At 67.3% G+C, this 27,548-nt stretch overlaps 1 protein-coding gene across 2 annotated transcripts; it reads right to left on the bottom strand.

Moving 5' to 3' along the window:
* PFKL (phosphofructokinase, liver type) lies at positions 1-22,316 on the bottom strand. 2 transcript variants are annotated; one of them, XM_038581620.1, is made up of 22 exons: positions 22,139-22,316; positions 17,663-17,736; positions 14,633-14,710; positions 12,622-12,811; positions 11,858-12,023; positions 11,483-11,527; positions 11,186-11,294; positions 9,382-9,477; positions 8,597-8,689; positions 7,870-7,995; positions 7,064-7,128; positions 6,405-6,468; positions 5,022-5,168; positions 4,644-4,714; positions 4,225-4,312; positions 3,500-3,652; positions 2,220-2,384; positions 1,825-1,886; positions 1,573-1,684; positions 840-939; positions 641-746; positions 1-422 (listed from the first exon to the last, which is right to left on the bottom strand). In XM_038581620.1, the coding sequence occupies exons 1-22, from the start codon at positions 22,221-22,223 to the stop codon at positions 275-277; spliced, it is 2,343 nt and encodes a 780-aa protein (XP_038437548.1). In that variant the 5' UTR covers positions 22,224-22,316; the 3' UTR covers positions 1-274. The 2 variants fall into 2 exon arrangements, with proteins under 2 accessions (XP_038437548.1, XP_038437549.1); XM_038581621.1 differs by lacking the exon at positions 22,139-22,316 and adding an exon at positions 21,556-21,578 and having other exon boundaries at positions 275-422.
* Between the last annotated feature and the right edge of the window lie 5,232 nt (positions 22,317-27,548).

The following is a 27,548-nucleotide window of genomic DNA, read 5'->3' as shown; positions in this document are numbered from 1 at the left end:
TCCACGGTCAGGGTGATTTTATTTCTACAAAAGGTGGCAAGCTCCGCTCTGCCCGGCGGCCAGTGCACACAGAAGGAGGTCACAGCGAGGGCCACGGGGAAGTGTCCCTGCACAGGGGTCCCCACCTCCCCCGGGCCAGAAGGTGGGTGCCCGGGGGCTCTGTCCGAGGGGAGCCCGGCGGCAGCAGGGGCGAGGCCCTGGAGCCAGACCGAGAGGGCCGTGGCCCCCGCCCGCCTGCAGGCCCCAAGGAGGGAGGGGCAGGTGCGCCGCGGCTTCAGAAGCCCTTGTCGATGCTGAGGCTGCGGCGGGTGACGTGCTCCAGCTCCCCGGACACGTAGTCGGCCATGCTGATGCGGTAGTGCGCCAGCATCTTCAGCATGAGCCGCAGGTTCAGCCACCACTGCTCCCGGGGCATGCGGTGCCTGCCGCAGGGGGGTCGGGCTCAGGGCCGGGCACTGGGCCCCGACACAACCCTGGAGTGCGGCCTGGAGGGGGCGTCCGGTCCCCTCCCTCCGGGGCCTGCAGTCGGGGGTGCTCGGCCCAGGCTGGCGGGGCGAGGGCGGCACGGGGACGGCCCCGGGGACGGGGACGGGGTGGCCGTGCAGGGTCGGGGCAGCCCACCCCCTTCACAGGCACTCACTCAAAGTCCGTGACCTCCTTGAGCTCGGTGACGGGGCTGAAGGCCACCGCCTTCTTCTGCAGGCCGATCACGCAGGCCGAATCGGGGGCGTTGGCGAACACGCGGCCTGTGGACACAGGGCTCGTTGGCAGCCCCGGACCCCAGGGCCCAGCAGAGGGCAGAGAGCGAGGTCAGCCCAGGGCCACCCCCCCCCACGCACCGTTGCGGTAGACGGCCCGCAGCTTCTCTGACATCCAGAGCATCGCCTTCACCCCCAGCTTCGTGCCGTAGTTCCGGTCAAAGGGGGTCGGAGCCCCACCCTGGAAACACAGGCGGGTGAGGGGGGCTCGCTGCCGCCCGAGGCAGGTGGGCGCTGCCAGGAGCCGGGCGGCCTGACCACCCCGCGACCTCAGGTGAGCACCCTGAGGCAGCGTGTGACCCCCACCCCCTCCCGCCCCCCGCATCTGCATCTGTTCCCTCTGCCTGCAGCTCCCCAGCCCTTCTCCACCCCAAACCTCCAGCGGCTGGGTGGTGGGCTGCCCGCCCATCCACGTGGTGGCCCCCGTGGGCCCCCGGCTCTGGCAGGATGAGCAAGCACCCGCAGAGAGGGGAGCCCTCGGGAGGGCTGGGAAACGGCACCACTCAGGTCCCTGCAGGGTGCCCAGGAGGCCACTGGGTGGGGGGACCTGGCAGGGAGCAGGGGGCCGCAGGGGTCCCAGCCCTGCCCCTTCCTAGTGCTGAGGACTCTGCAGGGTAGGAGCCTCACCCCGCTCACCTGTCCCGAGGGATGATGAGTGCAAGGTGGGCATGAGGGGGGTGGCAGGGTGACCGCGGGCAGGTGCCGCCTGAGGACGTGCAGGGGGGAGGGCTCTCACCCTGCCGTGTCCCCCGGGCCCCCGGGCCCAGGTGCAGATGGAGGCAGAGGGCGGGGACCCGGGCTCCCCACGCCGTACCTGCTGCAGGTGGCCCAGAACGTTGGTCCTACAGTCAAAGACGCCCTTCCCCTCGGAGGAGTACAGGTTATACAGAAACTCCGTGGTGTAGTGCTCGTGGCACTTCTCGTTTCTGGAAGGAGGGACGAGGCCTGGGTGGGACGGAGCCGGCTGGGGTCTCGTCCCGGACGCTGAGCCCCCGCCCCTGCCCCCCAGGCTCCCGCGGCTCAGGGGGACCCTTCCCGCCCGGCCCAGGCCCACGCGCAGCCTCACCGGAGCACGAGGCCCCTCTGGATGTCTGTCTTCATCTTCTCGGTCATGTGCTCCACGTTGGCCTGCGGGTGCGGGGGACACGGCTGAGCCAGGCGCCTGAGCCGGAATCGGCGGCCGCCAGCCCTGTACCCGGCAGCAGCCCCTTGCTGCGTGGGACGGAGCCCAGACTCCCCCCGGAGCCAGGCGACCCGGGGGCCACGGGCAGGCCTGAGCTGGTGGCGGGAGGGCCAGAGGCCATGGCAGCCACGATGCGACACAGGGTGGGGAAGGGGGCTCGGGGGTCACGTGCTGGGACCCCATAGGCAGGGACCCCCCGGCCCACAGGGCTCCTCGGCCTGCACCCCAGGCCAGCTCCCAGGTGTCCCAAGAGGAGAAGGGCAGGGGGCTCGGCTCACTTTCAGGTCTTGGATGTTGAAAGGGTCCTCGAAGACGTAGGCGGCGTCGGCCCCCACAGCAATGCCAGTCACCGTGGCCAGGTAGCCACAGTAGCCGCCCATGGTCTCCACGATGAACACGCGGCGCTTGGTGCCCGACGCCGACTGCTTGATGCGGTCACAGCTCTGGGGGACAGGGGCGGTCAGGGCCTTGCCCGTGGGCCACAGGCGGCCACCGCACCCAGGGACCCAGGTCTCTCCCCGGAGCCGCCTGTGCAGGGGCTGGAGGCCAGGACAGCCCCCCACCTGCCCAGAGCATCACAGCCCCCTCCATGGGCTCCCTGCAAAGCGGGGTCCTCAACTGGGGCCACTGTGTGCCCAGGGGGATGGGGGTGTCACCAGCGCCTGGTGGGTGCAGGCCAGGGATGGGCTAAGAGGCTCACTGGGGCCTTAATTTTTCTCATCTGTAAATGGGCAAGTGACACTCTGGCCACCGCAGGGTCACTGTCCCGGGGGGACCAGGTGACACATGAAGTTCATATTCTGCAGGTGCCAACAAGGATGTGACACAGGATACTTTTAACCCAAAAAGTTCGGAGTCTGGAAAGAAATTTAGAACATTAAAAAACTGAGAAAAGACAAGACCAGTCGGTTTTTGGGGTCTGAACCACAAGGTGAAACCCCAAGTCAGAGACAACCATTCTCCAATGTCTGCCAAAGGATCGATATCCTACATATGTCAAGAGCACCTACAAGTAATAAAATTCACCAAAAAAAAAATGGGCAAAAAACAGAGAAAGGTATTTTTCCATAAAACCCTTAAGTGAGCCAGAAACAGAGCAGTTCCACGCCAGCAGCCATCCGAGCGCTGGTTAAACAGAACACCAGGCTTCCCGTCGTGGAGGCAGAGAAAACAGGGCCGCGCGTGGTGCTGGCGAGAGGCCGGGTTGGGTGAGTTCAAAGGAAAGCCCTGAACGCTCACGGGGTCTCTGGGTCGGCAGTTGGGGGGGTCTCCTGTCGTCTCATCTGTTCTACTCGCATCTTTCTCTTCCCACAGCATCGTGGAGAAGCTGCTCGGGTTCAGCCCGAGACCCCCGAGGACCCGGGCACAGGGGTGCTGAGCCCACAGGGGAAGGGGGTCGGGGGGCCGCAGACGGGGTGGGAGGGGTCTGCACGGGGACAGAGCCACGGCCGGGCCAGCCCTGCTCCGACGACGGCAGCTTCCCCTGGGCACCCACCCTCGCGCGTCGTGTGACCGTCCCCTGCACAGGTCCGGGGCCTGCCGGGGCCCGGCGTCCTACCTCCATGGCGGCGTTGACGGCGGTGTCTGAGCCCAGACTGAAGTCGGTGCCCGGCACGTTGTTGCTGATGGTGGCCGGGATGACGCACATGACGATGCAGAGCTCCTCGTAGCGGCCGCGCGCCTCCACCAGCTGCAGCACCCCCTCGTAGGCCTGCGGGCGCACCGGGGGGGGGGCTCAGGGCGGCCCACGGGAAGCAGGAGGCGGCGAGTGGGGGCTCCTGGGCCAGGGGACATCGCCCCCACGGACCCGCCACGTGCCTGGGCCTCCCGCCCCCGTGGCCACGACCCGGGGAGCCCACCTGGGAGCCGGGCAGGCCAGGGCCAGGGAGGCTGGGCTCCCAGGAGGACAGGAAGGAGGCCCGCCCGCCCTGGAGGGACCCCCACCTGGGGTGCGGGCGGCGGGGGGCTGGGCAAGAACGGGAGCCGCACCAGGGAAGGAACGGACGGGGAGGAGGCTGTGGGGCTCTCCGCCGCAGGCTGCCCCCCAGGAGCTCCTGAGGGCAGCACCCCATCTCCCCGCCTTCCTGCCACCCCACCCCTCCTCTCCAGCACCCGGTCACCAGCACCCACAGACACTGTGAGGCCTACCCTGAACCCCGCGGCCCCTCAGGCCCGTGGACATCCCTGACACGGGGTCCCCGGCAGGTCCACCTCCGCGGCCCCGGGCCCAGAAGACACTGTCAGGTGTCCCCGCCCCGCCCAGGGCCCCACGGCAGCCCTCACCTCAAAGCCCCCGATGACCAGCAGGGCGTGGATGTTGTAGGTGCGAATGTTGTCCACTATCTTCTCCATGTAGCTCCTGGGCAGCGTCCTGCGGGGGACGTAACCACGTTACTGGCGGCCAGGCCACAGGGACGCGCAGCCACACGGCATCTGCCCGCGGGGAGGGCCCCGGGCACCGTCCCGAGATTCCCGAGGTGGAAGCAGAGCCTCAGCGCCGGGGGACCCGCGGGGCCCAGAGCGGGGCGCAGAGGCCCGAGCCCCCGCGGGGACGGGGGACACCCGGGCACAAAGGGGCAGCCGGAGGACCTGTGGCCCCTGGTCCAGGGCCACGGGGGCAGGTGTCCCCTCGCAGCCCCTGCTCCTCCCGAGCCTGCCCACAGGTTTCTAGCCCCGGAGGCCCGCGGTGGCCGGGAGCTCACCTCTTCGTCCCCAGCATGGAGCCGCCACGGCCCAGCCAGCCGGCCACGTCGTGCCAACTCACCTCTTGTACCTGTGGGGGGTGGGGGTGCAGCCTCAGGGGCAGGCGGGGGGCTCGCAGCCACTCCTCCTCGCTACTCGGGGAGGGCACGGCCGGGAGGGGCCAGAGACTGGCAGGCGGCCCGCGGCACGCTGCAGCTCAGCAGGGGCGCTCACCCCTTCCCCAGGGCCTCTGACCCGTCTTCTCCGCCCACCTGACCTCGGCCACTGCCCGTGACCTCGTGCCGCGAGCCCCCCGGTCCCCGTAAGCAAGCGAGCCGGGGGTGGGTGATACAGACCCAGCGAGCCCCGGCCCCACGCGCCAGCGCGGCCGCACCCACCTGACCCTTGGCCAGACCCTCGAAGCCGTCGTGTACGACGTACACCGTGTGGCCCTGGGAGATGCCCGACCGCACCGCCGAGCGCACGGCCGCGTTCATGCCAGCCGCCGGGGCCCCCACGTTCAGGATGGCCAAGGAGAAGTTGGTCTTGAGAGACAAGGGAGACAGGAACGTGAGCACGGGGCTGGGGACGAACCGCGGAGCCACGAGGACGGCACGAGGGGGCCCGGGGCCTGGGGCCCGTGGCCGCCTGCACGCCGTCCAGCGAGTGGACTCCCCTGGGAAGGACACACGTGTGTCCTTTGCCTCCACGAGCTTCTGGCAAGGACCCACAGGAGCCAGGAGCGAGCCTGGGGCCTCAGCCAAAGGCGTCAGCAGGACCGTGGTCGCTCTCAGCCGAGCACGGCTGGTGGCCGCAGCGGGGCGGCTTTGGGCCAGACTCGGCGCCCGTTTGGAAGCTTCCAGCCATCACCCCACGCTCTGGGCTCAGGGCAGCCAGCGTCCCAAGCGCTTAGCGAGCGGCACGGCTGCACAGCGACGGGGGCCACGGATGTCACAGAGGTTCTCTAGGAGCCACGTTAACAAGGTGCAAAAAGCGGCAGGTGATGCCAGTGTGGGTCCCAGGGTTGGTCTAACCCCACGAACTGAAAGGTCACCTTGACCAGGAATCAACCTAAGAAACGCCCCGTGGGCTGTCACACCGGCGTCCAGGCTGTGTCCCCGGAGCCCTCGCTGGGCAGCTGCGTCCTGGGCACCTCGAGGCCACATGTCCCCGGCCAGCGGCTCCGCCTGGCAGCGCGGCCCTGGGGGGTCCTGGCAACACAGCCCTGCCGCCCCAGACAGGGTCACGGCCCAGCGGTCCCCGGAGGGGACAGAGACCACGCCACTGGTCCGGGGATGCGCCCCGTGCCTGACCAGCTCCTGGGACGAACGGAGACCCAGGATGGTCTCAACGGGACCCTTCCTCGTCCCCAGGGTTCCGGGAACAAGTCCTGCCGTCATCCTTATCTTGAAGAAAGCCCGTTTCGCAAGGCTTTTAGCTATTTTAGAATGTTTCGTAAGCACTAGAACCGCTCTGTCGTGACTTAAATCCGCAGGCCCGACTTAATTGCCTTTAGTCATTTGCTAATAAGCAAGCAGCCAAGGTCACCTCCAGGCCCAGATGCTGGCCGTTGGGGACCCGCTGGTCAAGCAAAGCTGCACCTCTCAGCCCACAGCTCAGCCCCCAGACAGGAGGGCGCTCGGAGCTCCCCGCTTCCCGGGCAGACCCCGACCCCGTGGGCGGGCGGCCCCAGGGCGGGCAGCCCCTGGCAGCAGGGACAGGCTCAAGGTGGAGGCGGAGGTGACAGGGACCCAGGGGTCCTGCGGCTCACACCACCTCACCTTCTCCTTGGAGACCTTCTGGTGTGCAAGCAGCTTGTAAATGTTCCAGTTGTTCTCAAAGCTCCTGGAAAGGAAGCGGGTCATGCATCATGCAGCCCCCAGCCCCAGCCCCAGCCCCACAGCTCGGCCACGCAGAAGCCGCAGGCCGCCATCCCTGCCCCTGTGGATACCAGCCCGGCCGGGCAGCATCGCTGGGTGGCGGAGGAGCCCTGCACTACGCGCGGTCCGCACACCCCTCTCGGCGAGGCCGGGGCGCCGCATCCCTGCAACCAGCCTGTGGGGTGGGCGGCTCGGAGCAGGCGGGAGGCTCGGCGACGGAAATCGGAGCTGCGGGTCTGGCCCCCCGCCCCCCCGCCCCTCTGGACCTGCCCCACCGCGGCCTCCTGTGGACGCCCCGCCCCAGCCCCCAGCCAGGCCGCCCTCTCCCCTCGCCCCTCGTGGCAGCTCCTGCCTGCCGTCCAGCTGCAGGGACCGCCGAGCCCCGTTCCTGCCGCTCGCTTCCCCCGGCTTGGCCACACACACTCAGCGGGAAGACGTGCAGCTCCACGTCCCAAGGCGTGCAGGTCCCGCGGGCCAGGGCCACACGGCGTCTCCGGCGGGCCCGCCGAGCAGACGGCCGCTCCAGCGCCAGGCCCCGCCAGGCCCCGCCAGGCCCTCACCTGCCGCGGAGCTGGATGGCCTCGTCGAACCGCTTCTCGTCCATGGCCTTCTGCACCTCCTTGGTCTTCAGGGAAACAAGGAAACGCTGCAGGAGGCCTGGTGCACACGCACGGCGGCCACCCGACGCGGCGGGCCTGTCCCCCACCCGCCCCGCCGCGGTCACTGCCAGGCCGGCGATCCGGGGGGCTGGCTGACAGCAAGCGGGCCGCCCGGGCTTCCCCAGCGGGCCCACCCCCCCCAGCTCCATGGGGCCCCGCCAGGGCCTGGGGACCAGAGGAGTCCGGGCCCAGCCCCGCAGCAGAGGTCGGACCCGAGGCCTCTCCCAAGGAGGGGTCCCAGGGAGGCCGGACCCCCACGCCCCCACGCCCCTCCCCAGCACGGGCCCCGCTCCAGCCTTGCCGAGTGTCTGCCCACGTCTGCTGAGTTACACGGTGGCCCTGGCCACCCACTCGCCCCCCACCATCCTACCCCAAACACCCCACCCTGCCCAGCCTGCAAGGTCAGTCCAGGGCCGACGGCTCCAGGAAGCCATGTGTCCCCGCAGCTCCCACCCCTCGGGGCTCGTCCCTCCCCACCCAGAGGACTGGGGGCCTCGGGTACCCGGAGGCCACGACAGGAGGGGGCCACCGGTAACAGAGGAGCAGCAGGACCCCAAGGGCGACGGGGCGGGGAGGGGCCAGGTGCAGCCCGCCTGCTGGGTGGGGCCCCGAGGAGGCCCTGGAGGGAGGGGGGGGCCGCAGGGCCAGCGAGCCGGGGGCCCTCTCCCGGGAGCCCCACCTGGCCCGCCTGCAGGCCTGGAACTTACCACCTGCACACACTCCATGAGGGGCAGCCGCACGGACTGGTTCCCCGAGAGGCTGACCACGCAGGCCTGCGTGTCCGCTGTGGCCTCCAGCAGCGCCATGACGGCCTCCATGCCCATCTTGCTGCTCTGAGCAGGGAGGGGGCGGGCGGGTGTCGAGCAGGAGCCGCCCACCCGAGCCGTGGGCACGTGACCCTTCGGCTCTGGGGCCACGCTGGGCCAGCCCCCACACCACGCACCCGACGACCCCTCACCCTCAGCTCTCAGAGCTGTCCCCCCGACACGCGCACATGCGGGTCGAAGCTTCTAGAACAGGTGGCACCAGAAAGGATGTCACGTGACCACCACTCACAACAGCCCCGCACCCCGGGGGCACGTGGCCACCACGGTCCCAGCCCCACGGCAGCAGGTGCAGGCTGGAGACCATCTCTGGGGTCTTCCGCGAACGCCGGGCCCCTGAGAGCTGGGGTGCGGGACTCGGAAGCACCGGACGTCAGACCCGGAAGGCTGAGCCGCGGGCCCGGCCCTCTGTGCACCGTCCTCCCCTGGAGACCTCACCGGGGGGCCCGGAGCCCGGTGCTGACTGTGGAGCGTGGGGACGGGTGCGTCGCGAGACACAGGACCCCGGGCTACGTCTCCCACCCACGGGGACACGGAGGGGCCGCAGCGAGGGAGCGCCCACCACGCTCACCCACCCCGACACCCAGGCCCAGAGCCAGGCCCCACCTACCAGGATGCGGTCAAATGCCGAAGGGGTCCCTCCCCTCTGCACGTGGCCCAGCACGGTCACACGCGTGTCGAAGCCCAGCCTCTGGACCACCAGCTGCTCGTTGGGAGAGAGTCGGGGGGGACCTGGGTTCAGCGCCCACCCCACGGGCCCCTCACCCTGGTTCTCAGGGATGTCGGCTGTCACCCCTGGGGTCCCCGCACAGCCAGCTCGGGACTCACGCCCACAGTGAGAGAGCGTGGCCTTTCCCCGTGTGCGCAGCCGTGTGGGCACGTGGGGCACTTGTGTGGGGGCGTCCCCGCAGCCCAGCCTGGCCCTTAGTGCCTCAGTCAGGCTGCACCGGGCCCCGTGGCTCTGGGCCCCCCGGCAGACACCATGGATGGGCCGGTTCCCGACCGGGGACACAGGGACAGGACGGGCGGCCAAGGAGAGGGTATCGGGAGGGCAGGGCCCGGGGCCCCAGGCGGAGGTCGCAGGGGAACACTCCACGGAGTCGGTTCCTCAGCTGAGCGTCCTGCCCTGGGTGGGGGCTAGCGGGGGGCCCCCGGGGCGGGCCCGGTCCTGGGGTGAGGTGGGGCCTGCACTGGGCCTGTGGGGCCAGCCTTCTCGGGGAGCCCCCGGCCCACCCCCGCCCACCCCGCGTCTGGCTATCACCAGGAGCGAGGAAGCACCCTCCGGGAGCTGCTGTCCAGGGGCCCCAGCAAGAGCACGTGGGGACTGCAGATAAAGGGGTGCCTGCCCCGAGGCCCCACCCGTCCCGTGGGACCCAGCCCCTGCCCAAAACTCACGTCCTTCACGTAGCGGGACGAGATGGGCTTCCCGTTGCGGTCGATGGCACCCTCCGCGATGATGATGATGTTCAGTCGGGACCCCCTGCTCCGAGTCTAGGTCAGAGAAGCCCCGGGCTCGGCCGCCAGCCTGCAGGCACCTGCCCTGGACACGCCACCACCCACGTCCTCCCCCGAGGCCCACGGTCTACACGGGCAGGCGGGAGGGGTGGACTAAGATGAGCCCACAGGGGCCCCACTGCCCTCCGGGGTGGGGAGGGGGCTGCAGAGGCTCTGGAGGGAGCAGGGGGCCAGCACCCCAGGAACCAAGCAGGCCGTGCAGGCACTGGAGCAGGCGGGGAGCAGTCAGGAAGGGGAGCACGTGGCCCTGCAGCCTCCCCAGGACTTGGGGCTGCCAGCGGGGACCGAGGGGCAGAGGGACCCTCGACCTAGGTCCCCCAGCCAACCCTGCCAGCGCTAACCTGGGACACCGAGGTCACCTCGAGCCTGTGACCTCACGGTGTGGGCCACCAGCCAGGGCTTCCTGGACCCCCCACACCCCTAGAGCGACACCCCCTCCCCTCCCCAGGCTGCAGAGGATCAAAGGTGGCACCGAAGGGACCCACAACACCCTGCGCCAGCCCAGGCTGGGGCTCAACACCACAAATCCAAAGTTCCCTGGGGAAAGCACTTCCCAGTCACGTGCTTCAAAGATATTCAGAACGTTCACTCTGGCCCGTAAGCCCCCTGTGTGCCCCACAGCACCCAAAGAACCTAGAGAGGAAGACTCCCAGAGCAGCCCCCGTGAGCCCCAGGGCAGGAGGAGGAGGAGCGGGAGTGGAGGGCTGCCTGGAGGAGGTGACGCTGGTGCAGGTGAGGTGCGACAGCCAGAGCCAGGGCTGCGGGGGAGCGGAAGAGCAGGAGGTGGGCGGGGGGGGGGGAGGGGTTACATCTGTGCCTCACGGGTGGGGCCTTGGAGGCTCGGGGAAGCCGAGGGAGGGCCTGAGGCTGACACAGAGCAGGGAAGGACCAACCCCGAGTGCAGGCCGCTTCCAGAACGGCCCCGAGCGCACAGCGGCCGAGCCAAGGCCAGGTCAGCCAGGGACGCCACACGGCCCTGCTCCACGCGGTCAAGGCCACGAAGCCCTCACAGAAGGACAGGACTCGCCCCAAGGACAGGACGTGGGCGCCCGGCCAGCCCCACCCGGCCCTGCCCTTGGCCTTGCAGGAGGACGGGGACAGAGCGCCAGGGGACGTCTGTCCCTCAGAGCAGCGAGGGCCCGCGTGCTGACCCCCAGGGCTTCAGAACCGAGGGACGGGCCGAGCCCCAGGTGGCCTGGGTGCTCACCCTGCGGGCACAGGCTGGCCTGTGTGTGAACATCGGGGCACAATCTCGGATCCGGACCACAGCCCCCCAGTCCGGGGGTGGCCCTCAGTCCCAGCACCGCCCCCTGTCCACCAAGGAACCAGGCCCGGCCGAGGGCCGACCTGCCCCAGCACCCCGCTCCACCCTGAGGGGGCCAGAGCCGCGTCCCCAACGCCCCGGCCGCCCCCGGACAAGGCCTCAGCCCCCAGCTGCCTCCCCAGTCCCACGGGGGGCCTCCTCCCCTGGGGTCACTGCCCCACGTGCCATCCACCTGTCTTCCAAAGGCCACCTCCCCTGGCGCAGACTCAGTGGCCACGGCCCCCAGGAAGCCAGCATGACCCGCTCCCGCCCCCGCCCAGGTCAGCGTCCCCGAGCACCCTCCTCGGCCTCCCGGGCCCCAGGACGCGCTCCGGGGCACCTGCTGCGGCAGGACCTCCCGGGAAGACCCTCCGCACGCACCTCTCCGAGCCTCTCGCACATGAAGTTCTCCCAGCCGTCCTCGGGGGGCGCCTCGGGGATGAAGAGCCAGTCGGCCCCCGAGGCCAGGGCGGACACCAGGGCCAGGTACCTGGAGGAGCAGCCCAGCGGCGGGCCACAGGCGGTCACCGGTCACCGGCAGCCAGTCCAGCCCCCAGACGGGACGCGCCCCGCCCAGCTCATTCCTCCAGCAGGAAGTCAGCACCTGCTGCGCTCCGGGCACCGGGAGGTGCTGCCCCCACCCCTGCTCCCCAACGGCCCCCCCGCCGTGCCCCTTACCCGCAGTGCCGTCCCATCACCTCCAGCACGAAGGTCCTCTGGTGGCTGTGGACAGACAGGGTGGGGGGCTCAGCGCTGCACCTGGTGGATGGACCCCACGGCCCGGCACCCCAAACAGCCTCGGGGCACGGGAGCTGCGCCTGCTGTCCGGGCCCCAGCCCTGCCAGGGAAACGCCCGGGACAGAGAGGGTCCCCGGACAGCCGTCCAGCCCCGGGACAGCCGGGTCCCTGCCTACGAGGCCATCGCACCCCACCGTCGGGCCGTTTCCCCTGATCTGTTCGCCGGCTGCAGGCCACTGACCTGGCCTGACCTGGCCGTAGCCTGGGCGCCCCCGGCGGACGCACCCCTGCCCCGGGGCCCCAGGCCTGGCTCACCTCTGGGCGGTGGTGGTGATGGCGTCGATGACCTCCATGATGCGGTGCAGGGCCGAGTCCGTGCCGATGGTCATGTCGGTGCCGCAGAAGTCGTTGTCGATGGAGCCCACCAGCCCCACGATGCTCAGGTGCGAGTAGGTCTGCGCCGTGCTCTCCGAGATCCTGCCTGGGCGGGCGGCCAGCCCTGAGCCCCCCGGCCCGCCCCGCTCCCTCGGCGCCCCGGCCCCCGAGACTGTGGTCCCAGCGGGTCCCAGGCTCAGAGCGCCCCCCAGCCCGCCCTCGTCCCCGGGTCCCGCGGCAAGGGTTGAGGCGGCTGAACCACCGATACAGGCCCAAGAGACCCCCCCCCGGGAGCCCTGGGCACACCCCTCCTGTCCGGGTCCCCACGAGGGCCACCAAACTGAACCCCAAGAGGTCACTTCCAACTGGCAACCTCGGGGCCTCCGTCTGCAGGTGACGAGGTCACCCCCGCCCGGGAACCAAGACAGACCAGACGCGCCCACACGGTGTAGGATGCCGTCCGGGGACTGCCGGCCGCCACCAGGAGCAGGGACGCTAGCCCTGACGCTGTGTCCCCGGGCGCCCTGGGCTCAAACACTGACACCCTCCCCAGGGGCCGAGCCCACCTAAGGCTCCAGGAGAGGCCGGGGTGGCCCTGACCTTGGGCCCAGCCCGGCGCCTCCCGCGTGCTGCCCTCGCCCTGCCTGGCCCCCCGGCCCCGACCCCCAGCACCCCAGCACCCGCCGCCCTGGGCCCCCACCCACCTGCCGCCACCAGCTCCTCCAGCAGGCTGCCCCACTCGCTGCGGAAGATGTCGGCGCCCGTCAGGCTGCCGTCCCCGCCGATGACGCACAGGTTGGTGATGCCGCGCTGCACCAGGTTGTAGGCCGCCGCCAGGCGTCCCTCCCGGGTGGTGAAGGCCTTACAGCGCGCGCTGCCGATGACGGTGCCGCCCTGCACGGAGCACACAGGCGCCGCCCTGCACACAGCCCTGGGGCACCGCGGGGCGCAGACCCCGAGAGCAGAGGCGGGGCTTCCCTGGAAGCCTGGACGGGGCGCCCCCTCCCGGGGCCTCGTCCTTGCACGGAGCCCGGAGCCTGGGGGAACGGCCGCGGCTCAGGCTCGGGAGGTTCCAACTAGGACGCGGAGGGAGAGGACTCTGGAATCTGACCTGGGCACACGCGTGCACACAGACACGCGTGCGTACAGACAAGCACACGCGCACACACAGGCGGCCGCCAGTGCCCAGAGCCCCGCGAGGGGAACACACCTGCAGCCACGTGGCCCTTCCAGCTCGGCCGGGCTCCCCCAGGACGCCCCCCCGCCCTGGTCACGAGACCCTGAGATCCTGAGACCCACCAGGCTGCGCCCGGACCTGAAGGGGTGGGACGGCGGCACCGCCCGGGGGCATGGCCTCGTCCTCCCGTCTGCCCACCCCCGCCCCAGGCAGGATGGACGGAGCCTCCCAGGGCTCCTCCTGGAAATGCTCGGCTTTCCTCCCAGGAGCCCCTCCTGTCCCTCTTCTCCCTCCTGCCCCCTCCTGCCCCTCCTGTCCCTCTGTGCCCCAACCCCTCTGTCCCTTCCTGCCCCCTCTGTACCCCGTCCCCTGTCCCCTCTGTACCCGATCCCGTCCCCTGTCCCCATCCCCTCTGTCCCCTCCTGCCCCTTCTCTCCTGCACCCTCCATCCCGTCCCCTCCTGCCCTGTTTCCTCCTGCTCCCTCTGTCCCCCCGTCCCCTCCTGCCCCTGTCCCCTCCTGTCCCTCTTCCCCTCCCACTCCCTCCTGCGTCCATGCTCCGGGCTCCCTGCTCCTCCCCAGACAGCAGCTCTTCCCAGGCCCCTCCATGACCACTTGACGCTGCTTCACAGCCTGGCTCAGGACTCGGCCTAAAGCCCCGTCCCTGGGGCTGCTCGCTCAGAACAGGGAGGCCACAGCCACCCAGACCCGGGGCCACAGCAAATGGCCAGATCAGGGCCTGAGGCCTGAAGACACCTTCCCTAGACCCTGGGCTGAGGGACAAGGAGGTGACCACGGGCACGGCGGGGCTGGGGGTGTCCAATGAAGCCCAAGAGCGAGGCTCAGCCACGCCCCAGTGGACTGACCAGATCGGGGACAGCAAGCTGGCACCTGGGGGAGCGGGTCCAGCAGAAACGCCCGTCCTGGGCAGGAGGGGATGGGGCAGGAGGGGTCGGCAGTGCCCGGGCACCAGGGTCCAGCTGGCCCCCCAGCGCTCCCGCTGACCCATGCGTGGCTTACAACCATGACCGGCCACTTGAACAAAGAGGACATCGGCTGATGGCCGGGATAAACAGGGTGGCACGTGCCCACGCGACCTGGCGCTGTGGTGCACAAGGGTCACAGAGCGCCTCTCCAAGAACCCGCGGCCTGAGCAGGGTGTCCGTCCCCATCCTCTGTGAGCAAGCCGGGGAAAGACGCCTGCTCGCCCGCGGCCTCGGCCCCTGGGAAGCTCAGAATGAGGACCGCGGGGAAGACCAGGTGGAGGCTGTAGGGGCCACGGGGAAGGTGCGGTACACGGTTCCCCAAAGGTCTTGACCCCTCCCACCCCTTGCTGAAAACCAGGAGTAGGACACTTCTAGCAGAGACATCCTGGGACCACCAGGTCCCCGTGACCCCGGTCAGCCTGAGCCCACCCGCTGCAGGACAGTGGACGTGTGCACTTCTGTGTGCGTGTGCGTGCTTATGCGTGTGTGTGTGTGTGTGTGTGTACACACACGTGCTCATGGGCAGAAGGGGCCACCCCGCCGCAGCCCTTACCAGCTGGATGATGTTGGAGACGCTGAGCCAGTTGGCCTGCTTGATGTTCTCACCTCCTTCCACGAGACCCTCATAGCCCTGAAACCAGAGGGGACGGCGTGAGCCAGGGGCCCCCAGCCCCGCCAGGGGGGGAGCTGCACACCCGAAGTTCCGCCCTAACCCTAGCCAGGGGGGGAGCAGACCCCAGGGTCCTGACCGCCGAGGATCCCCTGCACCCAGGGCCTTGGGTGACAAAGCTGGGGTTGGCCAGTGGTCACGGGCTATCAGAGGGAGAGGCCCGGGGCACCCAGCTGGCCCTTCCAGAAGCCCTGCTGCGGCACAGACGGCATTAACACGCGCCGAAGGCTGGCCAGTGGGCCCTGGGGGGGTGGCCCCTGGATGGGCGGCCCCTGGGTGAGCTCCCGAGCCCCGCCGCGCACCAGGTCACCCCACAACCGGCCCCGCGGTGAGCAGCCCTCCACCCAGGATGGTCCCTGCAGAGGAAGCTGCCGTCCTGCCTCCTACGGGCACTGGCTGGACATCAGCCACGTGCAGGGACGCGTGCTTGTTGGTGCCAACGCACATTTGGGGGTCACACGTGTCCGTGGACAGGCCTGAACGTGGGGACTTGGGAGCATGAACCTGACGTGCTCATGGCCACCTCCTCACGAGCCGGCAACACGGCCGGGACTCCTGGGCGCTCGCCCCGCAGCGCTGGGCCGCCCTCTGCTTCCCAGGAGCCGAGCATCGGTCCCGGCAGGTGGCTCTCCCTTGAATTCCCCTGATGACCGCACGCTGCTTCCCTGGGACCCAGGCCGCCAGCCACCTGCAGGGCCTCTGGGAGGAGGCGGGTTCCAGCGTCTCGCCCAGCGGCCTACCCCCTTCCTAACTGCAGGGCTCTTGCCCTCCGGGTATGGGGCAGGTGCCCTTGTAAGTAGTGCCCGAGAGAGGGTGCCCGCGAGAAGACCCAGCAGCACTGCGCGGAGAGGACCAAGGCCGCCGCCTCCCTGCAGCCCTCCCAGCACCTCCAGGGAAGCCGTGAACAGCCACTGTCCTACCTGGGGCCGGAGCCCGGCCTGGCTCTGGATATCTGCTCCCCAACCCCCTGCGTGCTTCCTCCCCTCGGGCCAGTTCACCCTCGGTCCATCACCTGGGCCCACAGGGTCCCGGGCAGCGAGGCGCTGGGGCGGGCAGGGCAAGTGCTCCCACTCCCGTGGAGGAGGGAGCAGGTGCCGCCCTGCCAGGAAGCAGAGCGAGGGTGCCTGGGGCCACAGGGGCACCGGGACCCCGGTCTGAGGGACCACCAGGCCACTTCCTCCCTCCACATCTCCCTCCGGCGCTTTCTGCCATTAGGACGGAAGCCGATCCCTCCCCCCAACCCAGGCACCAAAACGCCCGAAAAACAATGTGCTAGACCCCTAGCAGTGGACACCTCCAGTGGTGTAGACCTCCAGCAGTGTAGACCTCCAACAGTGCAGACCCCCAGTGGTGTAGACCCCCAGCAGACAGCGCCCAGAGCAAGCAACCCGGCCAGGCAGCACTCAGGCCTCAGCAGCCCAGGACTGGGTACAGAGCACGCGCACCACGGCGGCCCGGCCCCTGCCCCAGTGCACACCCAGCATCCCTGGAGATCCGGACGCAGCCGGGCAGCTTGGCTGGAGTCCAGTCTGCCAGACTGGACTCCTCTCCTCTCCTAGCCTTGGAAACTTCTAGAGTGTCCATGCCTGCCTCTACCCACTTTTTGTCATCCTGCCCCCACCCCCACGCAGGCCCAGCCCTATGGCAGCTCCCTGGGTCACCTCTGAGCTCAGTGACAGCAGACCCGCTTCCCGACCTTCTGGGTGTCCGCACTGGGGAAAGCGCTTTCGCTCACTGTGTTGCAATGGCTTCTGTGCCCTGACTTCCCCACTTCACAGAAGGAACAGATCACGGTCAGGGACATAGGGGACACACCTGTCACCTGTACACACTCAGGGAGCCCAGGCTAGGACCCACCCCGCCCTGTGTGAATGGTGCTTGTCCCTGGAGACACTCCCCCTGACCCCCAGAAGGTTCTAGAAGGGGGATGGGCGTTATCAGGCATGGGCCCCACATGCCCTGCTCCTGAGACTGAGACATCAGCTTTGCCACATCCCCCCATCCAAGCCCGGTCTGAGGGTCTAGAGCCCCATGTGGTTCAGGGGATGGGGGGCTGCACATCTGCTCGCTCTTTCATTTACTCAGACATCCTCCTGCAGCCAAAGATTGGGCACAGACAGGCCCAGATGAGGCCAGGGTGAAGGGTCAGAGTGAGGCCGGGGTGAAGGAAAGGGGTGAAGTGGCAGGGTGAAGGGGCAGGGGTGAAGAAGTAGGGTGAAGGTGCAGGGTGAAGGGGCAGGGGTGAAGGTGCAGGATGAAGGGGCAGGGGAGAAGGGGCAGGGTGAAGGGGCAGAGGAGAAGGGGCAGGGTGAAGGGGGCAGGTGAAGGGCAGGGGTGAAGGGCCGGGGCAGGCCGAGGGAGCGGGGAAAGCCGAGCAGCCTGGGTCCCTACAGTCTAGGTAAGAAGTGGAAACAAAGTAACAGCCGAGCCCAAGGCCACCAGGCCCAGGGGATCCCTCAAGCCTGCGGCTGGAGCTGGGTGTGGGCCCGGGAACCGAGGCTGGAGGGTCAGCCTCGAATGTGACCCAGGGACGGGGCTGGGGGCACGGTTGGGGGGGCACCACGGCGGGGGGGGCACAGCCGGAACAAGAGGGCCATCTGGCCCCGTAGCTCCTCCGGGTACTCAGAGCCTGCCCCATGTGCCCTGGGCCTGCCAAGGGGTGCGGGAGGGCTGGGGCCCCAGGATGGGGCGGGGAGAACCCCGGGCAAGGGTGAGGTCCCGGGCCTCCAGGGGCCACAGCTCCCCTCCGCCCTGCACCTCAAGGCCCACCCCACAGACACCCAGGGAGGGCTCCCCACCCACACCCCAGGGCCGGGCCGCCCGTCCCCACCCCTGCTCTCTGAACCAGGACCGCGGCCAGGTGTCCACCCTCCCCCCTCCGCACCGCGCTGGCCCGGTGACCGGCCGCCTTACCTCGTAGATGAGGAAGACCTTGGCTCCCACGTAAATGCCCATGCGCGTCACAGCTCTGACGGCCGCGTTCATTCCTGCGAGGGGGTGAGGGCAGCAGCCATCAGTGGAGCGCGCGGGGCGGGCCCGGGACCATCGCCCTGCACCTCGGGGCCCCAAGCCGGGGGCTCGAGGTCCAAGCCCGGGGAGCCCGGTCAGGCGGGGCGGACCCCGGCAGGGCCACCTGGCTCTGCGCACGCGGTTACAGAAGCCGGCCGGATGCGGCTGTGCCCGCGCGGGCACCAGGGGTGTGCAAATGCTCGACCCTGCCTGGCCTCGGCCACCCCCGGGTGCTCAGCGGAGCCCCCACCCTCCTGCCCCACAGGCCAGACCCCGCCTGGGCGATGAGGACCAGGGAGCTCAGGGAGCACTCTGAGGGCGATGCCCACGCGCCCCGAGGCCGGGAGCACCCCCACCCCTGCCCCACGCCCTGGGCGGGGGGGGGGGGGGCACCGTGACACAGGAGAGGACGGTGCCCCCAGGGTGCCCCAGGGCCAGCATCGACTGGGGCGCCTGGCAGCCCGGGCAGTGCAGCCAGGCGCGCTCCGGCTCCTGCCCTCCAGCCCACGGCCAACAGGGCCCCCAGGCTCCAGCAGGGCACCCTCCTCCCTGTCGCCCAGCCGGGGGCCCGGCCGGGCAGCTGCCCCTCCCCCACCGCAAAGACCAGCGCGTGCGCGGGTGGGAGGAGGCACAGCACACGGGAATGCTCCACGCCCACAGGAACCTCAGCCCCTTCCTGTGGCCGCCGAGGCCCCCAGAGGCCAGGTGTCCCCGTGAGGCCCCGCCCTCGGGAGCGGCAGGCAGCGGGCGCTCAGGACGTGCACCCGCACGAAGGTGCCCGGAGGTGCCCGGCTGCTCTCCGACGGCGGGATGGGGCCCGGCCCGGGGAGCAAGCGCCCCCAGGCCAGGGGGCAGAGCTGCGGGTGCAGGGGCACCCAGCAGGGGCACACATCGGGTCAGGCACGCTGGGGCTACCTGCTGACGCCGGGCGGGGGGCCAGACCACAGAGGCGCCCCAGGCTGGTCTCCCCCAGAGGACCACCGCCTGCTCCTCCTGCCTGCCTTGCTGGGAGCGCACTCGCGCATCCTGGGCTCTGTCCCAAGCTTCGGAGCTTGTCCCCAGAGGAGGCCCCTGCAAACACCAGGCGCGGCCGAGGCCCTGGAGCCGCTGCCCTCGGGTCCCCCCGAGCTGGGGGAGGCAGGCAGGGCCTATGGGCTCCAGTGCGGGCAGCAGCGCATGGGTCCCGGGGTGCCTCACGGCGTGTGCTCCACATGGTGGCCCCAACGTGAGGACTCTGCCCCTCTACCCTGGTTACACGGGTCTCCCCAGGTCTGCAGCCTGGAAGGCAGGGCCCAGGGGGACAGAGCAGGTCACAACCAGGGCTGCAGGGAGCACGTAGGAGGAGCCCAGCAGACAGAGCGTCTCCCACACACAGGCTCAGGGCACAGGCTCCCAGGAGGGCGCGTGGTGCCTTTGCTACCATGCCCCGTTCCACAGGGGAGACGCCCAGGTCCCAGCGGAGGGGAGGGACCTGCTGGAGCCCCAGTGGGTGAGGGCAGCAGCAGGAGGTACCCCGACTCCTCCTGGGCACAGGGAGCCCCAGGGTCCTGCTGTCTGAGGTCCAGGGGCAGGAGCACCCAGATGTCACAGGGACAGAGCACAGAGGCCAGCTGGGACCTGACCTGGCCACACTTGCAGCTTATACTCCTGACTTCAGCAAGAAAATCCTATTTCTAAAGAAATCATAAATGTCTCCCGACCCACCCGCAAAGCTTCCTGCACCACCCCCCCTCCGCCCCCAGTCCCTGGCCAGCCCAGACTTTCCACTTTCTGGTATCTCTGGGTCCACCGCAGGGTCAAGGTCCAAGCCCCACCCTGGCCCAGGAGGTGAGGACAGAGGCCACGAGTGGGGGCAGGCGGAGGGGAGGGCAGTGGCCAGGGACCCAGGCCCATGTCTGATCAGGTCTCCTCGGTGCCCCCTGGGCAGGCCAGCCCTGGGGTCACATCATCTCAGCAGCCCACAGGTGGGCTTGCCGGGGACCCCGTTATGTGACAGCGAGAGACTTTCACAACAGGACTGTGCCAGCTGCCACGGAGACGCGGCCCGAGGGCTAGCTCTCCCATACGCCTCACTGTAAGCTGCTTCTTAAAAAAGCCTTTTAACGGTCCTTTAATCTGCTTTTCCTTCTCCAAATAAATCCTAGGCGGCAGCCCCAAGCCCCAAGCCCCGGGGGGGTCAGAAAAGCAGGCAGGAGAGCAGCTGCGGCCTCCCAGACTGACCCAGGACCCAGGACCCCCGACCCTCCCATGGGCCACAGAGACACCAGTGAACTACTGTCTGAAGTCCAGGCGTCTGTGTCTCACATGACCTTTCTTCATCAGCTCCCAGAAAAACAAATGTGTGAGAAAGTGGTGGCCGTGCGGTGACACTGGGCTCGGAGGGACAACTCTAATTGTAGGCTGGGAGCCCGGCTGGGATGATGCCAGGTCGTGGGGTGGGGAGCTAGCGGGGTCCGCGCCTGCAGAGACAGGACACCCAGGTCCACACCTGTCTCTGGGAGAAGGAGGCGGGTGGGGGGCAGAGAGGGACACCTCCTGGGGGTGAGACTGCAGGGTGGGAGCCGTGGGCAAGCGGCGCCAGTCTATAGCCTTCTAGGTACTTCTGCACAAAGTACCCCCCTGCTGCCTTCCCACAATGAGCTGGCAGGAAGCCTGAGGCCCGAGCCTGCAGAGGATGCTCCGTCCCCTCCCCTGTTTACAGAAGGGGAACCGCGCCCTGGGCAAGCGCTTGGGTCAAGCCCGAGCCTGGTCAGGTCTGCTCCCGCCTGAGGCTGGCTGGGATTCGCGCATTCCAACAAATGCAGGAGTCAGCATGGGCGCGGGCCGTGCCCACCAGGGTCCCCATGCTCCAGGGCACGCAGCGTGCCATCAGGTCCCTATGAGCTCAGCCTTTATTTGGAAGGCAACAGGGCCCCCTAAGCTGAGAACCCGCCCTCTGGAGCCAGATCGTGGGGGCAGAGCTGGCAAGAGGGCAAGCACCCACGGACTGCTTTCGGGGATTACACCCCAGAAAGGCCCATTCTCCCCAGGATAACGGCTGGCCCCTGCATTTTCCTTCCGGCATCGGCCCGAACCCTAAACTCAGAACCTGTGGAGTCGCCCTCCGTGGTTGCTCCAACCAGAACCGTAGGTTACCCGTCTACAACACAGAGAGCACACGGGAGGGAAGCAGAGGCCGCCGGTCTCAGGAAGCGAGGAAAGGCATGTGGCGGGCGGCCGGGGGCGGCCAGCAGGTGCACCGACAGCTCAGACAGGCTGCGCTCTCACCTGGTCCCCCGGGCAGGCTGGCAGCACCCTCACCGCCAGAGCCCCTTCCGCCCTGACCGCTGGGCCACCCTCTGCTTCGCCTGTGCCAGGAGAGGGGCAGGGTCACACCATCCGCAGGCTTTGCGCCCGTCCCTAAATGAGTGCCACTCCACCTTCTCAGCCCCGCTCAGGTGCTGCTGCTCCTTGTGCACGCGGGAGCCTGGGTGGAGACCCTGAGTCTGCGGGACCAAGGGAGGAGGCGTCTATCCTCCCACACCTGGGCACGATCCCCCACCGTCCAGGCATCATCCTTCCCCGAGGCCGCCCTCCAGGGCTGCCCACCTCGGCGCTGCCTGCCGGGGAGCCGCCACTGCCCAGCCCACAGGCAACAAGTGCTCCCGCCACCGGGGCCGCGGACTGCGGACGTGCAGCAGGGCACGCTGCCTGCCAGCCCGCCGGAGCCAGAAGGCCCCCCGCAGCTGCAGACAGACGGACAGACGGAGGCTAGTTGTCTCTGCCCTCCCGGGCTGCTGAAAGCCTCTCCCTCCCACCTCCTCTCTGCTCCGGAATGGGGAAGCAGGGATGTGTGCCTGCATTTCCCGATGGATCGGACGGAGGCGAGGCGGACGCCCATCCCAGCGGGGCAGCCACCCCTGCAGCGGCCCAGGCGCCCTGGGGCTCGGGGTGTGCGGGTGGCCGAGCTGCTGCGGCAGGGCAGGGGCGCACGGGCCAGCCCAGGCCAGAGGCCCCGGAGAGCAGCCGTCAGGGCGAGCCCAGGCTGCGGGCCGGGCTGCGGGGCGCCAGGGAGCAGGCCACCGGGAGGACGGGTCGCGCTCCAGGAGGCCCCGAGCCCAGCCAGCGTCCTCCCCCAGGCCTCCAAGCCGAGGGCCCAGCCCCGCCAGCCCGGATGCGGCGGGAGGCACCGCGGCCCCAGGTCGCGCGTGGGAACCAGGAAGAGCGGGCCCCCGGCCCTGGGGGGGGCGGGCGGGGCGGGGCGGGGCGGGGCGGGGCGAGGAGGCCGTGGCGGGCGGCACGTCCGCGGGCAGCTCGGGCGCGGGCGCGGGGGCGGGGGCGGGACCGGGTCGCGCCCCGAGGGCCCCGGGGACAGGCCGACGCCCCCCGCCCCCCGCGCACCTTGCGCGTCGCCGCCGCTGGTCAGCACGCCGATGGCCTTGCCGGCCCCGGACATCCGCAGCTTCTCCAGGTCCACCGTGGCCATGGCGGCGCCGACACGGGCCGCGCTCGCTCCCGCCGGGGCCGCGCACTGTCGCCGGGACCGCCCCGCCCCGCGCCGCCGTCCCCGCCGTCCCCGCCCCGCGCCACGTGTGAGGTCACGGCCGCCTGCGGTCGGCGAGGGGGCGGGGCCGGGAGGCCGGGGGCGGGGCCTGGAGGCCGGGGCCATGGAGACGGGGCGGGGCCAGGTGGGCGGGGGCGGGGCCTGGAGGCAGGGGCCATGGAGACGGGGCGGGGCCAGGTGGGCGGGGGCGGGGCCTGGAGGCAGGGGCCATGGAGACGGGGGCGGGGCCAGGGGGGCGGGGCCTGGAGGCAGGGGCCATGGAGACGGGGGCGGGGCCAGGGCGGGGGCGTGGCCTGGAGGCAGGGGCCCTGAAGACGGGGGCGGGGCCAGGGCGGGGGCGGGGCCGGGAGGCGGTCCCCAGGTCGCGGGGCCAGGGCTCCAGGCCGCGCCCCCACCGCCCGCGGAATCCGCGCCCAGGCCCGACCCGCCCGGCCCCCGTTGCTTTCGGCTTCCAGACCTGTTCCGTGGCGCGAACGCGTCGCGCTGCCCGACAGTCCACGTCCGGGACCCCGGGGCCATCCCAGCCGACCCGCCGGCCCCGCGACCCCTGCGAAGTACCTGCAGGTCGAGGCCCGGCCTGTTTTGACTTTGCTTTTAAAGAAGTCGGTTCCAGGGGCAGCCCTGGGGGGGGCAGCGGTTTAGCGCCGCCTTCAGCCTGGGGCGCGATCCTGGAGACCCGGGATCGAGTCCCGCATCGGGCTCCCTGCGTGGAGCCTGCTTCTCCCTCTGCCTGTGTCTCTGCCTCACTCTCTCTGTCCCTCATGAATAAATAAATAAATAAATAAATAAATAAATAAATAAATAAATAAATAAATAAATAAATAAATAATCTAACTCTTTAAGAAATTGGTTCCGGGAGCCCAGTACCCCTGCGTCCTGTTTGGGCGCCCAGGGAGGCCCTCGGGGAGGGTGCGGCTGCCTCATTCAGAGGCCCAAGGCAAGTTAGAGCAAAGCCAGCCTTGTCTCCTTCCTTTATTCCTGCTTCCGTAAATACCTGCTGGACCCTTGGAACACTGGCCCCCCAACGTCATGGGCGGGGGTGCGATCTGTGTAAGGCCTGGGGGGCCTCTACCTTGCATGGTCCATGGGTGAGTCAGGTGGAATGATGGAGCCCCTCTGGTCAGCCAGGACCCCAGAAGTGAGGACCCAGACAGGACAGCAGAACAGCCAGGGAGCCTGGTCCCCAGAATCCCTGTCAACCAAATCCAGGGCTCCCCAGAAAAGCGCCCATCCTGCAGGAGCCCCGACCCAGGACTGGCCATTGGGAAGGCCCAGACACCCACAGGGAGTCTTGGGAGGCAGAGGATATTGTTTCCTGAGCTGAGTGGTGACATGATGTGTTTGCTTTATGAAAACTCAGCAGGCTGATCACCTGTGATTTGTGCTTTTTTTTTTTTTTAATATGTGTTATGTTCTGATCAGAGGTTTGCCCTAAAAATGTTCCACTGGGGCAGTATGGGAAACAGGGAGGGATTAGTCCAGAGGGGGCAGAGGTCAGTTCTGCAGGACGAGTGAGTCGTGGAGCTCCACCATCCTGCATGGCGCCTGCTGACAATTCTGCAGGGGCGCCTGGGGGGCTCGGTGGGTTGAGCATCCAGCCCTTGGTTTCAGCTCAGATCAGATCTCAGGGTGATGGGATTGAGCCCCGTGTCAGGCTCTGTGCTCAGCATGGAGCCTGCCTGGGCTTCTTTCCCTCTCCCTATCCCTCTCCCTCTCCCACCACCACCCTTGGTCATACTTTCTCTCAAACAAGTAAATAAAATATTTTTTTTAAAAAAAACTCATGCTAAGTCTTTTTATCACAAATAATGATGATAATAATGAATAAAGAGGGTAATTGAAAATTTTAAAATGTTCTTGCCACAAAAAAAAATTCCATTATATGAAATATTGGGAAAGAACAGAGCTTTGGGCTTGGCAGGGGGCAGGGAGCCAGGGGGAGTGGTGAGTGTGAACAGAGACCACCCGTCCTACTGAACCGTGGAATATACGAATGCAGCAAACGCTGTATCCCGGATAAACCCTGTGAACAAGACACCGTACGTTCCCTCCAGGGTAACCGATACGCTCATGTTTCTGTTCACCATTTTCTTGCTTTTTACTCTCTCATGGTTTCTGAGCCGGGGCTTAGAGAATGGCTCCACGGGGTGGTCCGGGAGCTCTCATGAGGGCGGCCGCATCATCTGCAGGCTCGACGGGGGCTGGAGGGGCTGCTTCCGGGATGGCACCTGCACATGGCTGTGGGCGGGCCCTCACCACAGGCCCGCTTGAGTGTCCCCAAACATGCCACTGGCTTCCCCCAGAAAAAGCCATCCGAGGGAAAAGCCGTAGTGCTTTTGGTGACCTAGCCTCAGGAGTCACATAGGGCCCTTCCAGCACATTCTATTCACCAGAAACAGGTTGCTAAATTCAGCCCACGCTTAAGGGGAGAGGTCTAGAGCTCCCCTTCTTGAGGAGACGGATATCAAGGAATGTGTTGCATGACTCCATCATGTGCACACGACCCAGTATTTGTAGACTCTTCCTTGCCCAGGTGTCGTGGGATGCCACGATGAGGTGCCCGGTGCGGGTCTGCCTCCCGCCGCTGGGGTGGGCATCACTGCCTCCTCCCAGTGCAGCGGTGCGCATTTTCTGTCTGGGACAAGTTCTTGAGTTGTTTCACCAAGGACTTCTTCCGCTCTGCTTTCCCCTTTCCTCTTCTGGGAGCTCCTGCCATTTACAGCTTGGATCCTGGGCTGACCACCTCCATGTATGACCTGTACTTGCCTATTTTCTGACTCGTTTCTGCTCTATGTTCAGAGGGATTTCCTCCACTTGCTATCCTGACCTTGCGCGACGTTCCCTGTGTCTGCGGGCATGGTTTTGACTTCCAACAGCTGCTGTTCTCTGACTGTTCCTTTTAACAGAATCCTGTTCTTGTTTCATAAATAGAGGGCCCATCTCCCCAAGGATCTTGCCAGTTTCTTTTCATTTTTAAACATTCTCTGCTCCCTTCCGGGTCTCTTCTTTCATCCACGTGGCTTTCTTTCTTTTTGCTTGTCCTGGTCTAGGCCACGTGAGAGGCCTTCCTAATGTCTGTGAAACCTCCGTGACATGTGACTTACAGTCATTGGGCCTTGTAGGGTGAGCTTACTGGGCCACTTGTTGGGGAACTCCCCAGGACCATTGTCTCTACAGGCAGGTCAGGTTCGAGAAGAATCTTCCCGTCTCTTGTCTGGAGCTGAATGAAGAGAGGTGCCTGAGGTGACCTGACCATGTGCATTCAGTGTCAAGCTGCTGCCTCAACTATTTGTGGCATTCTCAGGTCCAGACACTGTGTGCCCCCTCCAGAGAATAGGCCTCCCGACCTCTGCTGGGGTGACGGAGGGGCTGTGAGTCTCTCCACCTGCTTCTCAGCTGGCTTGCCCCCACCCCTCCACCGAGCTAGGGTCCCCACCAGGTACATCTGCCGAGGCCTCAGGACCAGGGGTTATCAGCTCAGGATCCAAGCCGAAATATGTGATGCACAAGCAGTGCTGGCCGGTTGTAGGGTGGTGATGGCAAAGCAGGATCTGTGGGGTATTTAGGAGGCCCAACCAGAAAGCCTGGGGATGTAGGGTGGGATGGTGTTGGTGCTAGCCAGGCTGGACATCCCCTTCATGGAGGTCCACTTGGGTGGCCCGTCCCATCCTCCTGGGCGGCCCTTCGGCAGTGGCAGGGCAGCTGCTCAGCTCCTGCGGGCAGGACGAGGGCTGCTCAGAGAACAGGGAGCAGGAGTCCCACCTCCGAGGTAGGAAGCATCACGCTGAAATGTCATCCATTCACTCATTCACTCACTTGCGCACAGGTCTGTCGAGAGACCAGTAGGCCTGGGCTTGGGGCCGGGGTGGGCGACCACCCACGCACCGGGGCTCCCAGCCCTGGGCAGGCATGTCCAGCGTGAAGTGCAGATGTGCCTCTCAGAAATCATACTCTTACAGGTATTTAAAAATAATCTGGGGCAGTCCGGGTGGCTCAGCGGTTTAGCGCCAACTTCAGTCCAGGGTGTGATCCTGGGGACCCGGGATCGAGTCCCAAATTGGGCCCCCTGCATTGGGCCTGCTTCTCCCTCTGCCTGTGTCTCTGCCTCTCTCTCTCTCTCTCTCTCTCTCTCTGTCTCTCGTGAATAAATAAATAAAATCTTAAAAAAATAAAAATAATCTGAATGACAAAAATATTTACAAAGGAAAAATCATCCATAATCCCTGCTATAACAACCTGTGTTCAGGGCCCCTGGGTGGCTCAGCGGTTAAGCGTCTGCCTTCGGCTCAGGGCATAACCCTGAGGTTCCGGAATCGAGTCCTGCATTGGGCTCCCCACATGGAGCCTGCCTCTCCCTCTGTCTGTGTCTCTCTCTCTCTCTCTGTGTCTCTCATGAATAAATAAACAAAATCTTTAAAAAATAAACACCCTGTGTTCATTGTTCAATGTTTTCTCCTGGTATTTCTCCCCGTGCACCTACACACACACACACACACACACATGTGCACACACATACATACACGTATCCACATACGTACGTTCTCCTGTCCTATGCATCCTTCCACACACACTCTATACCTTCTCTCGTTATACGTGCACGTACTCTAAACTCGTAAGTGTGCGCACAGGGATATTGAGCATGTAATATAAATATATAAACATTGTAAGTTAAGTAAACAAATTTAACTTACATTAATGCTCATCTGCCTGGGCCCCCAGGCGTGTACTCATCATTTCTATTCCTGGATAATATCCCAATCTGTGGCTGTGACATTGTTTCTCAAAACAGTCCCTGAATGCTGAATGTTTGGTTCCCTTTCAAAGTCAGACTCGCTAATTCGGCAAGTATTTGCCACGCGGCCCTGCACCGGTCAGCCTGGTCTCCGCGCCGACTGCAACACGGACGCCCCCGGCGCACACGGTCCGGAGGGGACAGGCGGTGAGCAAGTAACTGGACAAAAGAAGGTCACAAAGGGGGTGTGCACTGATGGGAGGACAGGTGGCTGTGGGCGGGAACGGGGGGCCTCCGCGGGACGGGATGCAGCTGCCCTCCTCACACACGGGAGCGGGCTTGCTCTGGCCCGTATGTCTCTGCAGGGGTTGGGGCGCTTGGCTGGGCCGCGTGGAGCACATCACGTGGACTCGCCAGTTCTCTGGCAGCTTCCAGCCAGTTTGAGGGTGGGCGGCTGAAGGAACTCTGCAGGTGGAGCAGCCTGGCCCGGCCCTGCAGCCCCGTGAGACCCCTCC

This window comes from Canis lupus, chromosome 31, assembly GCF_011100685.1.
Source record: "Canis lupus familiaris isolate Mischka breed German Shepherd chromosome 31, alternate assembly UU_Cfam_GSD_1.0, whole genome shotgun sequence".
Taxonomy (NCBI): domain Eukaryota; kingdom Metazoa; phylum Chordata; class Mammalia; order Carnivora; family Canidae; genus Canis; species Canis lupus.
This window is presented reverse-complemented; position numbering and strand designations above follow the sequence as displayed.